Source organism: Pelodiscus sinensis, chromosome 6 (assembly GCF_052426305.1).
Source record: "Pelodiscus sinensis isolate ZL-2025 chromosome 6, ASM5242630v1, whole genome shotgun sequence".
NCBI classification, from domain to species: domain Eukaryota; kingdom Metazoa; phylum Chordata; order Testudines; family Trionychidae; genus Pelodiscus; species Pelodiscus sinensis.
Genome location: NC_143057.1, coordinates 130,438,542 through 130,453,995, shown reverse-complemented (window position 1 = coordinate 130,453,995; position 15,454 = coordinate 130,438,542). Strand labels below are relative to the sequence as shown.

Genomic DNA, 15,454 nt, shown 5'->3' with positions numbered 1-15,454 from the left:
CAGGGATTTACACCAGGGGCCACTGACCCACCATAACCATCCATCGTGGGACACACACAACCCTGCAGGGGAGTACAGAGGCTCAGGGATTCCCCTATGTCCCAGGGGTTCAGGGTGCAGGACCAATCTCAAAGCTGGGGTGGGGAGAGCATGGTCTGGGGGGAGTTAGGGAGCGGGACCTGGGGGTTACAGTGGAGGAGAAGCTGGAGATGAGTCAACAGGGGCCCTTGTAGCCAAGAAGGCAAATGGCATATTAGGTGCATTAGGAGGAGCATTGCCAGCAGATCCAGAGAAGTGATTATTCCCCTTTATTCAGCTTTGGTGAGGCCACATCTGGAGTGTTGTGTCCAGTTCTGGGCCCCCCACTACAGGAAGGATGTGGGCGCATTGGAGAGGGTCCAGTGGAGGGCAACCAAAATGATTCGGGGGCTGGAGCACGACCTACGAGGAGAGGCTGAGGGATTTGGGTTTGTTTAGTCTGCAGAAGCGAAGAGCGAGGGGGGATTTGAGAGCAGCCTTCAACTCCCTGCAGGGGGGTCCAAAGAGGATGGAGAGAGGCTGTTCTCAGTCGTGGCAGAACGAGGAGCAATGGGCTCACGTTACAGTGGGGGGGGGGGTCTAGGTTGGATATTAGGAAAAACTCTTTCCCTAGGCGGGTGGGAAGCGCTGGGCTGGGTTCCCTAGGGAGGGGGTGGAGTCTCCATCCCTAGAGGTGTTTAAGTCTCGGCCTGACAGAGCGCTGGCCGGATTGATTTAGTTGGGATTGGTCCTGCCTAGAGCAGGGGCTGGATTGGATGACTCCTGAGGTCTCGTCCAGCTCTAGGATTCTATGAGTGGGAGGGTTCCAGCCTTGGTCAATGGGGATGTAGGGTCTGGGGAAAGTTAGGCTGTGGGGGGTTTCAGCCTTGGGTAAGGAGGGGTGTAGGGTCTGGGGGAGTTAGGTGGGTGTGGGGGTTCCAGCCTTGGTCAAGGGGGATGTAGGGTCTGGGGGAGTTAGGTGGGTGTGGGGGTTTCAGCCTTGGGTAAGGAGGGGTGTAGGGTCTGGGGGAGTTAGGGTGGGTGTGGGGGTTCCAGCCTTGGTCAAGGGGGATGTAGGGTCTGGGGGAGTTAGGGTGGGTGTGGGGGTTCCAGCCTTGGTCAAGGGGGATGTAGGGTCTGGGGGAGTTAGGTGGGTGTGGGGGTTTCAGCCTTGGGTAAGGAGGGGTGTAGGGTCTGGGGGAGTTAGGGTGGGTGTGGGGGTTCCAGCCTTGGTCAAGGGGGGGTGTAGGGTCTGGGGGAGTTAGGCTGTGGGGGGTTTCAGCCTTGGGTAAGGAGGGGTGCAGAGTCTGGGGGGGGCCTCAGGGCAGTACATGAATCATGAGTTTCCCTGTTCCCATCCTGATTGTCCATTGGCTTTCCTGCACCCAGGGTCCACAGGGAGCCAACCTAGTTCCCCCTGCAGTGGGGCCCACAGCACGTCTCCATGGGACAGGCCGGATCACAGCACGCTGGAGGTTCCCCTCCCCGATTTGGATGGGGGCTCAGAGGACTCATTAAATTTGCAGCTGACACCCGGCTGGGAGGGGCTGCAAGGGCTTTGGAGGGTAGGGTCAAAATCCCAACTGATCTGGACGATCTGGAGACATGGCCTGAAATAAAGAGGATGAAATTCAATAGGACAAATGCCCGGTGCTCCACTGAGGAAGGGGCAATTAACTGCACCCACAGTGGTGGCATCTTCAGGGGCATGATGCCGTTCTCCTCCACGGCCGCTGAAGATCCTAGTCAGTGGGCATCCATTGACCACGTGTGATCTCCTCTCCCGCCAGATCACCAAGTCGACACAAGCCAACAGTGCACGGTGGTTACAAGAAGCCAACGGCATTCTGGGCTGTGTTAACAGGAGTGTCGTGAGCGAGACACGAGAAATAATTCTGCTCCACGCCGGCCTCACCTGGAGCACTGTCCAGTTCTGAGCCCCGCATTTCAGGAACGCCGAGAAGGTCCAGAGAAGAGCAACAGAAACGACTGAAGGTCTAGAAAACACGATTCGTGGGTTTGTTTAGTCTGGAGAAGAGACGCGTGTCAGGGACAGAACAGTCTTAAGTACCCGAAAGGGTGTTACAAGGAGGAAGAAGGAAAATTGTTCTTAACCTCCGAGGACAGGACGAGAAGCAAGGGGCTGACACGGAAGTAAGGGAGGTTTAGGATGGGCATTAGGAAATCAGACTCAGAGAATCCCAGGGTGGGCAGAGACCTCAGGTGCCATCGAGTCCAACCCCCCGCCCAAAGCAGGACCAACCCAACTCAATCAGCCCAGCCAGGGCTTGGTCAAGCCGGGACGTAAACACCTCTAGGGATGGAGATTCCACCCCCCTCCCTCGGTCCCCGTGAGGGCAGAGGACTGACTAGACCTCTCAAAGACCCTCCTGTCCTAGTGGTCTACGTGCAGGCCGAGCTGACCCCACGGGGCCAGGCAGGAGGCCAGCTGACGCGTCAGGTAGCAGTGCAGTGGAGTTGGGTTAGCACAGCACATCAGCTGCTCCTCGGTCACTCTGGGCTTGCTGGCACTGCGCGCGTCGGGACGCTCTGATTCATCCGGCTGGGAAAGGAGCCTGGCGAGGCACCGAGGGATCAGCTGCACACAGTAACGGACAATGCACTGACCCCTCTGAGTCAGGAAGGAGCCATCGGGAAAGGGAAAGGCAGCTTCCTCTTCTGCTTCTGTTCTGAGTAGCGGCCCTTTGCAAGGTGTGTGCAGCCAATTCTCCAGAAGGAAAACCGAAAAGCCACACGCCCAGCCTGCTAGTGGGGCGCATACAGCCACACGGCGCTGGGAAAATCCATCGCCAGCAGCATCTGATCCAGTGGCGGTTGCCATGCGGCTCTCGTCCTGTGAGCTGCCAGAGAACACACCCGAGCGAAGCAGTGGGAGGCTACAAATCAGGAATGTCTCTCTCGGCAGACACCCGCAAGGCAGAACGTACGTGAAACACGGAGCACTCCTGTAACTGCAGGTCAGGCGTCACACCTGGAGGAAAAGGTCCCACAGCCTCTCCCAGCCCCTTCGCCCCGAGGGGAAGAGCATCTCTCCCCCTTGTTCAGGGACGGTTTGCATCCTTGGCGAGCGCGTGCAGCACGCAAGAGGCAGCACCACTTTTAAACAGGGGGAGGCAAAGGCACAGAAGGGACTGATGCTAAAAGAGAATTTATTCAAGACTGTACTACCATTTTCTAAACCAATGGCACAGACAATGATTAAAAATAACAATAGCTCGGAGCTTTGAAGACCATTATTATAATACGTGTATAGACAGCAACAGAGCAGGTATGAGAACTCGACAAGCAGGCCTGTGGAGAACACGGTTCATATCATACAGCTGTACAAATGTCAGAGAAAAATAGAAAATAAAATACAAAAGGAATCACCCAAAATGCAGTCCTTGACTTTATTGACAGTGTTACAGTACGTTATGCGCCAGGACTGGCTCATTCCACCTTCTGTTTTCAGAGTGCTCGCTTGGCTGCAAATAGGAAAGAAAAGAAAAGTCTCAAGTATAAATCCCAATCTTTACCTGCCGGGCTAAGAAATATCCGCTAAAAGCCAACCCGGCTGTCTCTGTGATCATCTTTGCTCAAAACTTTGCATTTTACAAGAAAAAATTGGACACTTCTTTAATCTAGTGCAAAAATATTTCCCGTGGTGACATGAATTCACAGAATGACGGACAGTCCTACCACCGGCAAACCATCCTGTGCATGGCTAACAGCAACCTCGAGATCGAGGGAAAAGCCCCTCCCCTTCTCCGACTCGTGTGATTGGACAGTTCTTTGTGATGGGCACATGCTGTGCCTGCCCCCGTCGGGTCAGTCCCTCTGGGTATATAGCAGGGAACCCTCAGCCAAGCCACCCGAACCCACGTGAGTGACCTCTTCTAAATACTGCGCTGCCAGCTCACACCCAACGCCCCTGGGCTTGCCTGGTGTCAGCCCAGCATTGGGCACCCGTTTCATTTGTCATCCCCATACTTGCGCCGGGGCCCCACATGTGGCTCTTGGAATCAGCTAGCAGCCTGCGACAGCGCAACGCCTTACACAGCTGGGGGCTGCTCCTGTTCAGCTGGGCAAAGGCTCGTCCTGCCTCCACTCACAGCCGCGTGGTCTGGGTCACTCATTTGGTCTCCGTTCTCAGATCACCAAACCACGCGGCATCAGAGGTACCCACATGGCAGGTACCAGCGTTCTCAACACCAGCCCTTCCTTGGGCAGCTCAGCAGCATGGGGAACAGTCGCGCTTCCCAACCCCCGAAAGCATCGCTCTCCTCCCCACCCACGCTGGGGAGGTCGGGCCCATGGCTTGATCCTGAAGACGTTTCAGGTCTGCCGACGCCAATGGCTAAAACTCACCGTGTCCCCATCTACACACGCCAGTGTGCCCCGCCCAGACAGAAAACCATTTTGCACAGAGCACAACGCACGTCTGAGATACACAGGGCGTCGTCTCCTCCACGCTGCCTTGCCCAGCACTACAAACTAACGCAGTCACAGCAGACGGGGGGCTGTCTCCCGCACGGCTCGTGCACTAGCGGCGCTAACACAGGCGAACTGAAAAACCTTTTGTAATTAGGAAAAGAAAAGTCGTTGAACACTCGCACATGTTGGCACAAGGAAAATGAGGAGGGGACGTTCCGCGCTCAGCTCAGGTGCCTTCTTCCACGGAGCGGGACTCCGATTTCAACTTGACAAACTCTCTGGCCACTTCGTCATTGGTGCGCTGCGAGAGAATCCTCAGGACCGTGAGCCCCGTCTCGTCCATGTGAATCCTACGCCCCAGTGGGCACCAGCAAGCACAGCTCCCTTTGTCCGCTATGTCCCGGAGCTGCATCACGGCTATCCCCAGGACCCGATCCTCCCGGGCAAAGCAGTAATCCTTCACGCAGACCTGGAGCTCATAGGCATCCGGGCCATCTTCATTCCCCAAGATGCTGAAAAGGAGACACACGAGTTACTCCGAGTCAAGCAGAAAGCACAGTGTCACGCCAGGAATATATCGACGCCCTGTCCACACTTTCCAGCTCTGAGCCTGGCAACGAAACTTCACTTCCAGAGGAAACTGCCATCAGAGCAGAGCATCAGAAAGGGGCTCTGCAAAGCCCACACAAGGGGCCTTGCTTCGTAGGGGAGACTGACAACCTGACTTTTTAAGAAGGAATTTTCACTCTCTGCTTGTTTTTCATGTGGGAAAGGCAGGTCCTGTCTAGCCCCGAGTACTCGATGGCAATGGAGAACAGGGGAAATGGCGATGCCATGAGAGCTGAGAGCGTGAAATTGGAGCTCCCGTGAGGAGAAGGGATTTTTACCCAGAGCACTGAAAACCGACACTTGGCCGAGACCCTCACAGACTCCCGCTGGCAAACTAGAAACCCAGAGGCTTCCCCTCAGCAAGACCTCCCGCAAAACCGGGACGTAACCTTCCTGACCCTTGTACGGTAAAAAAAGCAGACGCCTCTCTCCGCCGTTTCCAGCCTCCCTCACGATGCAACAGGAAAGAGACGGGCTGATTCCCCGTGTAACCCCCTCTCTGACTACCAGTGGGATGAGGACCAGGCTACTGCCTGGTGTAAGGCCTTGAGAGGGCAGGTCCCTTGCATTACCGGGAGGCCACGGAGCAATCGCCGGTGTTCGCAACGGCTGCATTTCTAGCCGCTGGAGAAGACGGTATCCCTGGAAGCAGCTTTGGAGGCAGCTTGGCCCATGTGGCAAGTAAAGGGACAGACTTTTGCTCTCACAGGAGAAAATTTCAGCCTCAACTCTACCAATAAAACCGAGGCCTCGTTGCAATAACGGACCCTAAGAACGCAGGGGGGTGCACAGCAGAGCCTGTCAGACGTGTTTCTGGCCATAACCGACAGGCGCTCTGCACACGAGCCGTGAACCGACACATCTGGCCCCGAGAGCAGCGTTCCAGCTGCAGCCCCTCAGCACTCCCATGGCGAGCTGGTTCCTCACGCCACGATATCAGCCCAAAGACGCGTCTGCTGCTCCCGGTTGCCCTATTGGCATCAACAGGTCATTCTATTGCACTAGGCTGCCTGCGCTTGGAGGACGGGATCCCCGGGCCGGGCCGCCTGCGCTCGGGGAGGCGGGGGGAGGGAGGCAGGGTCCCCGGGCCGGACCGCCTGCGCTCGGGGAGGCGGGGGGAGGGAGGCAGGGTCCCCGGGCCGGGCCGCCTGCGCTCGGGGGGGCGGGGGGAGGGAGGCAGGGTCCCCGGGCCGGGCCGCCTGCGCTCGGGGGGGCGGGGGGAGGGAGGCAGGGTCCCCGGGCCGGGCCGCCTGCGCTCAGGGAGGCGGGGGGAGGGAGGCAGGGTCCCCGGGCCGGGCTGCCTGCGCTCGGGGGGGCGGGGGGAGGGAGGCAGGGTCCCCGGGCCGGGCCGCCTGCGCTCGGGGAGGCGGGGGGAGGGAGGCAGGGTCCCCGGGCCGGGCCGCCTGCGCTCGGGGGGGCAGGGGGAGGGAGGCAGGGTCCCCGGGCCGGGCCGCCTGCGCTCGGGGGGGCGGGCACGTTCTGAGGCAGACCCTCAGCCTGTCGTGCGTACTCACAAGTGGAAGGTTTCGTTGTATTTGGGCGCCCAGTTGTTGCTCTTGGACTTGGTGGTGAACTTTCTTTTCTTGTCACTCTGGTGCGGGCCAATCATAGTGACCTCGACAAAGGGGCGGAACATGCTGGAGGTTTGCCACTTCAGGTCGTTGGCTGCCACCACTAGAGAGGAGAGAGCAGGTGAGAACCCTACCCAGCGCACAGCGCTCTGCCGCGCGGCTGCTCGCACCCCCGGCGTCCGACAACGCTGGGCGCAGCGGATTGACCGGAGGGAAGGCTTCATCTTCTCTCCATAGGGCTGGTGGTTTGTGGTTCACACCCAGCCGCCCCATCTTCTTAAAACGCGCTGTTAAAAAACAACCTTCTCTTTCTGCAACAGCACCGTCCAGTCGAGCAAGAGCAGCCGAGCGACTGAGCCTGACACTGCTGGCTGGGACCAGGAAAGGACGTTGGTTTTCATACTTGAAATCATCTGGGTTGTCGTCTTAAAGCACAGATTGGCCAAAATCAGACACCCTGCCGCCTGCCAGCCTACAGCGTGGGCACAGCGGTACCTAGAACCGTTCGTTCCCGCGGGCTTTGGCCCGGCCTCGCACTGCGCACACAGCCCCCCGCTTGACGGTACCTTTCACGGTGACCTTGTGTTCGCCGGTCCCTGGGTGCGTGTACAGGTCGATCTGTATGGACACTTCGCCCACGGGGTCCTCCACACCCGAACCTGAGGCAGAGTGACAAACGCCAGAGGGAAGATTAGCGGCCTGGCGCCCAGCGTCAGCGTGTGCCCTCAGCAAGGCAATGCCCCCGTGCAGGGAGTTACGCCTTAACCAGCTTCCTCGACGTATGCCCTTAAAGTCAACATCATGCCTGCCGGCCGAGCACACCCCGCGTGCATTGCTCCCCTGCTCCACACCCCGTCATGACACGGCCCAGAGCTCACGCCGGGAAGGATTTTCGAAGCGTCTTGAAAATCTCCAACAGCGCCCAACTCTGCTCGCGAGGTCCCACTACACAGGGCACCGTGCAGCACTTCAGAGCTAGGCCATCGGCATTCCCTTCCCCCTCCATGCCAACGGGGCGAGGGGACGGCAGGCAAACAAGGGGAAAGGGCACAGGGCCGACCCGACATTTGCCCTGCGGCCCCGTGCACATGCAGTCCCCAAAGAGTGCGTGGGAGCCGCCTGCCAGACAACAACTAGGAGTCCTGTTGCCTCCACCCCCCGGGGACGAGTCCCTGCAGGCCTGTAGCAGCCACGGACAATTCTGAGGGAAGTTAGGAGCGTACCAGCTGCTCAGAACGCCCCTTCGCCCGGGAGAAATGAGGTGTCCTGAGGGCAAGGGAGCATGCTTGACCAGAAGAGGCCCGGGGAAGGGTCAGAGGTCAAACGAGCCTTCACATTCTCGTGGCGGGTTGGGGTGGAGCGAAATTCGGACCAATCCTGAGAGCGCACGAAACAAATATCGTTCTAAGGGGGGTTGCAAGCCTGGCATCGGGGCGTGGGAAGCCGGGGAACCGGCCAGAGGCCACACGTGGCTAATTCACCTTTCAGCCCTGAGCCACGGGGGCGCTGCTGAAGCCTATGCCTCTGAGCTGAAGGTGGGGGGAGGGCATCACAATTTAGGGGGGGGGTCATGTTTTTTAAGTCCCAAGGAGTCACCGGCACAGAAGGGCGGAGAAACGCCGCTCGCTGCCCGGCAATGCCCAGGCTGGAAGGGTGTCCTGCAGGCAGCCATCGCTGGGTGGGAAGCAGCCAGGGTGTGCGAAACGGCACGGACGCTCGTCAGGGGCAGATCCAGACGGATCCTGGACTGACGCGGGTTCTTTTCCAGAGCGCACCCAATGGCTCCGATTGATCCACCTCCCTGGGAGCTCTCGAGAGCCTTGGAAGAGACCAAGGGGCAGAACGACCAAACCCTCCCCCATCGCTAGAGTATGCGTGAGGAGAAACTGTCAGGGCGGGGGCAGGGGGGTCTGATTTTAACCTGCCTCGTTGCTTCCCTCGCTTCCGGCATCGCTCTGCTGCAGAGCCAGGTTGCTGGCATCTGGCTGGGAACGAATGAACGAACGAGCGCGCGCGCACACACACACACACACACACACACACACACACACACACACACACACACACACACACACACACACACACACACACACACCCCCACCCACCCACCCACCCACCCCTCTCCTGGCACTTGCAGGAGCAGGGCCCTTGCGCACGTCTGTGCCCTGCCTGCCCGCAGATGCCAGGAGCCTGTGCAGAGCACGGGGCTGGGGGCAGGCATGCCTGTGTTTGGGAGGAGACCCAGCACGCCACGCCGAGCTGCATGCAGACTAGGCAGCGAGGAGGCGGGGGGTCTCCAGCGGTACGGCCCCGTTCTGAGGAGCACGCACAGTGTCGTACTCACGCTGCATGGGGCCTGACGGGCACCACACTGACACCAGGGAGCCCACAGACTCGGGAGCTGCTCCCATTTACCCTGGGAGAGCAGAATCTGAGCCGTTCACTTGGCAAGCGGATTCATTCTGGGGCTTGTCTGGTAAACCGCCTTTGCGCAGAAATCCAGCCGGCTTGTCTGGCGTGCCCTTCCACACGCAGGGTAGTCGACTATTCTGTAGTCCCCGGGGGCGGGGCCGGCAGCCAGTGCGTTCTGGCCCCACTCCCCAGGAGCCCCCGTCACGCCGCGCTGCTGCTTCTGTATCAGAGGAGCTTGAAACCAGCTCCCCTTGCGGACTGGCTGCCTATTGCCCCACGCTGCTGCCTAGGAGACAGAGACAGCAGCGCGGGGCGGCAGCAGCCCCTGACAAGAGGGGATCTGAGCTCCCGGACGGGACGTGAGCCGGAATTGAGCTGGGCAGCCTGCCCGCCCGGCTCCTAATACCCTTTAAATGCAGAGCTGCAGCGGGGCAGGTCCTGGACCGAGCCAGGACTGAGCGGGCTGCTGGCCAGCCTGTTAAAACACGCACTGGCCGGGGGGCGGGGGAAGTGCCTGTAGTCTAGAGCACGAACCGATACGCTTTTGCCTCTCGGTTAATCGACTCCACTGCACCCTAATCCAAGCGAGCGGCAGGACGAGCGGCGGGACACACGCTCGCGCCTACCCGGCGCACGTCTGACCCTTTCCCACCCCCCACGAATAACCTGCCCCGCAGCACGGGGCAGGCACAGCGAGGAGCGCGGACTCAGCCATAGCAGCGGGGAAGGGCAGCCTGGCACGTCTGGCCAAGAAGGGCTCATCCACCCTCGAGTGCCGACCAGACGGTCCAGTCCCATGAATTCATGGCGTGCTCGGGGGGTATCTGTGTATCGCCTCGCAGCTCTGGGATCTGCGGGGAGGGAGCAGCCGGCAGGGGGTAGATTCTACAGGGGGCTACAGGCGGGGGGCGGGGGGGTCTCTCGAACAGGTTTCCACAAACAAGGCAAGTGTGCAGCTGGCTAATGTTGTTATGGTAACAGCATTAGGCTTGAACATACCCTTCTCAGGAAGAACGTCCTCATTAGCGGTAACCCTAATACCTTTCCCATCATGCACTGAGTCGTGAATGCAGAAGGCAAGAGGAGGCAGGACAGAGAGAGAAGAGTGCGAATTACAATCCAATTAGCAGCGACAGGCAAACAACTGGCGCAAGTCACACACCCTAGCGCCTGCTCGACTGACCCCCCCGTCGGCGGCGCCCGCAGCACGTTGAAGCGGCGTCTCGACAGGCGAGGGGCTGGGGCCTGGCTGCCGGCGCAGGGATGCAGAGAGCTCTGACCCGCGGAAGCCAAACAGCTCTGAGCTCAGGCTCGGCAGTCCGAGGACAGGCGAGTGCTGCTGAGTAGAACAGCTGAAGTGCAACGGGGCTGGCTGACCCCACACACGCTACACTCGGTGGGTTTTTAGCCATTTCCACCCACCAGCCTACAGGAGGCCGGATGAACAGAAGGGAAACGCCAGCCAGAGAGAATCCTGACAGGCAGAAATCGGCCCAAACTCTCCCTCTGCCCCCTCGACACACGCCCGGAGTATTCCGCAGTGCGGGGCTGCTGAAACACGACAGTAAGGGCGGGGCCTGGAACCGAGCTGCAGCTCACAGCTTCCTCCATGCTCCTAGGTAAAAACGGTCAGCGGAAGGCATGGTCCAAACGCCCGGCAGGGATGTGCCGGTCCCACTGGCTGGGAACGGCGCCTCACAGAGCTGCAATCGCCCCCAAAGTTTCTTCCCAGCCCCCCAGTGGTGCGCTCAGCTGGAGCCCTCCAACGCCCTTTTAAAGACATGTCCCTCCCCCAGCCTCCTCCTCAAATCCTGCTACTCCACCCACACACCCACCCCCACCCCCTTTAGCCCCCTTTTTGTTCAAATCCAGCTACTCCAGGTGGGGCAAACGCTTGGGCCTGAAGGACACGTCTGGGCATGGCAATGGTGTGGAGGCCCACGAACACTCACAGAACTGGGGTCTACGGTGCGGGGGGGGTGTGAGGGCTCCAGCTGGGGGGGAGGGGGGTGTCCAGAAACGAGGCATACAGGATGCAGGCGGGTACTCTGGGCTGGGACCAAGGGGTTCAGATGGTGGGGGGGGGGGGATTCTCGGCTGGGAACTATGTGGGGAGCTCTGGCCGGGGGTGCAGGGTTTGGGGTGCAGGAGGGTCTCCAGGCCAGGATGGAGAGGTTTGGGAGATGGGAGGGGGATCAGGGCTTGAGCATTGAGCTGGGGCAGTGGGGGAGGTGCAGGCTTTGGGGTCGGGCTGGGGAGGAGAGGCTTGGGGTGCAGGAGGGGGCTCCAGGCTGCAATCGAAGGGTTCAGAGACCAGGAGGGGGGGGAGACCTGCCAGTGCAGGGACGGAGGAACTTACCCGAAGTGACTCCTGAAAAGAGCAGCATGTCCCTGCTCTGGCTCCACATCTCCCATTGGCCACGGTTCCTGGCCAATGGGAGCTGTAGAACTGGTGCTTCCAGGAACATGTGAAGCTGCTGCAGGGATGGAGGGAGCAAGGAAAGCTCCCGACCCCGCTTCTGCAGGAGACGGGGGGTCAAAGGCTGGTTTAAAAGGTCTCATGGGCTGGGTGTGACCCATGGGCCACAGTCTGCCCACCGCTTTGCTACACACTTCGGCTCAACAGATCTTGTGGCAAGGAGTTCCACAGGCTAACGCTGCACTAGGTGAAATAGTTCTGAATTTGCCACTTCTCCGTTTAGTTGAACGCTCCCTTGCTCTTGTATTAACATCACATCCGTGCCGGCAGATTGCAGGTCACATAAGGGAGTGTGGTATGACAATGCACCATATTAGCCATGACCTGGAAAATGCAGATAACGTGCAGGGTGTAAGTCCTAGTTAAGTCTACTGCTTTCATGTGGCCGCCCTCAGCAGCAGTGGCGAGGGCAGCTCAACCAGGATGCAAAACCAGAGGGATTTGGGGGCTTGGCTCGTTTGCAGGGTTGCCAGGCCTCCGAGCCTGCCCTGGAGAGTCCAGGAATGAAAGATAACGTCCTTGAGAAGCCTCCAGGAACATGTCCAAGCCAAGCTGGGAACGGCGCTATCAGCTGGTTGGACTGGGAAGCGCTTTGCCTTGACAGAGCCAGAAAACCGCCTCTTACTCTGAGTATGGATGTCTAATACAACGGGGTGCGTCTCCTCGTTTCCAACAGCTGGAGGGTTTTGTTCCCAGTAAACGGCTAACTGGGAAACGCGTCTAGAGTGCAAGCGAGGGGCTCCGGAACATGGTGGTGGACATGGAGTTCCTTGTGCAAGGGGGACGTAGGGAAGAGCTGTGCTTGGTCTGTCTGGCCACCAGATGTCCCCGCGCTGCAGAGATATGGCCTCTCCAGTATTCCCCCTGGGGAAGGAAGGATCCTTTAGGTCACTTCAACATTTGTGGAAGAGGGGAAAGTGATCAGGTTAGTCAACATGGAGTCACCAACGGCAAGTCCTGCCTGACAAACCTGATTAGCTTCTATGATGCGGTACCTGGCTCTGTGGACATGGGGAAGTCAGTGGATGTGATAGACCTTGACTTTAGCAAAGCTTTTGATACGGTCTCCCACAATATTCTTGCCAGCAAGTTAAGGGAGTATGGATTGGATAGATGGACGGTAAGATGGACAGAAAGCTGGCTAGACTGTCGGGCCCAACGGGTAGTGACCAATGGCTCGATGTCAGGTTGGCAGTCGGTTTCTAGCGGAGTGCCCCAAGGATCAGTTCTAGGGATGCTTTTGTTCAACATCTTGATTAATGACCTGGCCGAGGGGATGGATTGCACCTTCAGCAAGTTTGCAGATGACACTGAGCTGGGGGGAGAGGTGGATACGCTGGAGGGCAGGGAAGGGTCCAGAGTGACCTGGACAGATCAGAGGATTGGGCCAAAAGAAATCTGATGAGGTTCAACAAGGACAAGTGTCGAGTCCTGCCCTTGGGAGGGAAGAATCCCAAGCATTGTTACAGGCTGGGGACCGACTGGCCAAGCAGCAGTTCTGCAGAAAAGGACCTGGGGGTTACAGTGGATGAGAAGCTGGAGATGAGTCAACAGGGGCCCTTGTAGCCAAGAAGGCTAACGGTGTATTCGGGTGCATTAAGAGGAGCATTGCCAGCAGATCCAGAGATGTCATCATTCTCCTTTATTCGGCTCTGGTGAGGCCACATCTGGAGTATTGTGTCCAGTTCTGCTCCCCTTCACCTCCCCCCCCCCCACTATAGAAAGGATGTGGATGCATTGGAGGGGGTCTAGTGGAGGGCAATGAAAATGATTGGGGGGCTGGAGCACGTGACCTAGGAGGAGAGGCTGAGGGATTTGGGTTTGTTCAGTCTGCAGAAGAGAAGAGTGAGGGGGGATTTGAGAGCAGCCTGCAACTCCCTGCAGGGGGGTCCCAAAGAGGCTGGAGAGAGGCTGTTCTCAGTGGGGGCAGATGGCAGAACAAGGAGCAATGGGCCACACAGACGGTCAATGGACGCCTCTGGCTCCAGACGGACACTATTCTGTGCAGAAACTTGGGGACGGCTCCCCCTGAACCGCGGAGAGCTCTGGGGCAGGCTGTCTGCAAGAGGTGGCTTTCAGCAGCGTGCCACGTGGCTGCGAGCGGGGCAGTGCAAACGCTGTTTGTCCACCCTGACCGGTGCTTGCTCCGCTGGCAGGAGAAGGCTCCTGGTGCCCCCAGAGCCTGGCTCGCACGAGCGCTCGCTGTGGCAAAGCTGCTGTCTGGGGTTTGCCAAGCACCTGAGAACGACAAAGGCTTTGTGGGGCCCTCGCCGTGCAGACGGCCCTGAGCCACGCTCGTGCTGGGGCAGTGTGACCCTGGCTTCCCAGGAGCCACCGGAGACCTCCAATGGGCCATCGCAAGGGCGCAGCAAAGGACTCGTGTGGTTGCCTCCTGCAAGGGAGATGGGTGCGAGGCGAGGGAGCGTACGTTACACCCTGTGCCAGCTGTGCACGAAACCAGACCTTCCGCCGCATTCTTCTCACGGCGAGGCAGCGCCGCTGCCAGCCAGGGTCCGGCAGAGCCGCCTGGGCCACTGCTCAGGCCGTGAGCGACGGGCGGGCTGCTTCACATGGCAATCGCCCCAGTACGACTCCAAACCAGCGCTAGTGGCAGGAACCCCAGGCGAGAGCCCCGCCAGGAGTCCACGTGCACCTACATCGGCTCCCCCACGAGACGCACGTGGAGCGAGAAAACCCCGGCCCGCAGCAGCTCTACCGCTCTCGTGTTTCCAGCAGGGTGACCGCCAAAGACACCGCAAGCCCAGGCAATTAACCCCCCACTGGAGAGCTACAGCCGCCCCGCCCCCGGGCACGAAGCAGCCTTACCCTGGGCCGTCTGGGTCTGGACAAAGGTTTTGATGAGCGTGTCCGTGGTCTGAGTGTAGAGGGACAGCGCGTAGCGCAGCGACTGCAGCTCTGGGCTCTTCTCCAAGAAGGTTTTCTTCAGGCCGTTCCCGCCGGCGTGGAAATATTGCTGCGAGTAACGAGTAACAGTGTCAAAGGGAAACGCCACTGGCACCGCGAGGCAGAGGGGACTGAACACTTTGTGAAGCATCGTTTGCAGCAGTGACCGACTGTCCCCCCCGTCTCCCCCCAACAGCTCCCTGGCTGCTTTGCAGTGTCTCCCCAACCCCGACCCTTGCACACGCTGGCTCCGCAGCACCCCCGATCCGAGTGCCCCGAGAGGGCTTCCTTGGGCCCCTCTTCACAAGTGAGTTTGTGCAACATACTCAGCCACCTGGAGTCAGCCGGGTGCCTTATTGCTGACCAGTCACCGTGCTACGAGCCATGCCCAACAGCGGCCCCGGGGGGGGTGTCACTCACTTTGATCGTATCCAGCGCCAGGTCCAGCACCGCACACTGCTTGGGAGTGAGGCTTCTGGTCTCCTCCTTCACCATGTGATCCTGGAAAGCAGCAGCAGATCAAACAACAGAGCAGGGGAGGCCCCACCCGTGGGCTGGATTCACCCCGAGCTCTCTGGCCGGGGCCCTGCCCTTGGATTCAAAGTTCTGTTGGGTGCTCAGAGGGGAAGGAGACGGATTCACAGTGCGGCTAGATCGGATTTCAACCCAAGCTGGTGCTCTGCAGCCCTGTGTCGGTCATGCAAAGCCCTAACTGACCAATCGGCTTGCTGCTTGCAAATTATGCAGCTCGTCCCAAAACAGCCAACAACAGACCCTTCAAGCTACCCACGGCCGTGACCAATTCCCGGCCTGTGGCAACGTGGGCAGAAAAAAAGGCTTGGGAGGGAATTGGGAAAATTTCCTGTTCCCCTCCACGCACAAGAGCGGAGAGCCCGGTACTGAGTCGAAGGAGGACGAGCAATACAGTCTCGGAGCTTCGAAAGACCACCTGCACTTTGGCAAGTGTCGGGACTAAAACGCAGAGCTGCGTCTGCCCTTGGAAACCCTCCCTTTGCAATTCTCCGTG

At 59.3% G+C, this 15,454-nt stretch overlaps 1 protein-coding gene across 6 annotated transcripts in view; it reads right to left on the bottom strand.

The window, feature by feature from the left end:
* Nucleotides 1–3,171: 3,171 nt before the first annotated feature.
* Nucleotides 3,172–15,454, bottom strand: part of UNC13B (unc-13 homolog B) — a 341,304-nt gene continuing 329,021 nt past the window's right edge. For all 6 annotated transcript variants that reach the window (XM_075932839.2, XM_075932833.2, XM_075932834.2 and 3 more), the window contains 5 exons: nucleotides 14,848–14,928; nucleotides 14,350–14,497; nucleotides 7,199–7,291; nucleotides 6,576–6,735; nucleotides 3,172–4,964 (listed from right to left, as the gene is read on the bottom strand). In XM_075932839.2, the coding sequence (XP_075788954.2) occupies nucleotides 4,679–4,964; nucleotides 6,576–6,735; nucleotides 7,199–7,291; nucleotides 14,350–14,497; nucleotides 14,848–14,928 (768 nt within the window). In that variant the 3' untranslated portion in view covers nucleotides 3,172–4,678. The remainder of the gene's footprint in view (nucleotides 4,965–6,575; nucleotides 6,736–7,198; nucleotides 7,292–14,349; nucleotides 14,498–14,847; nucleotides 14,929–15,454) is intronic.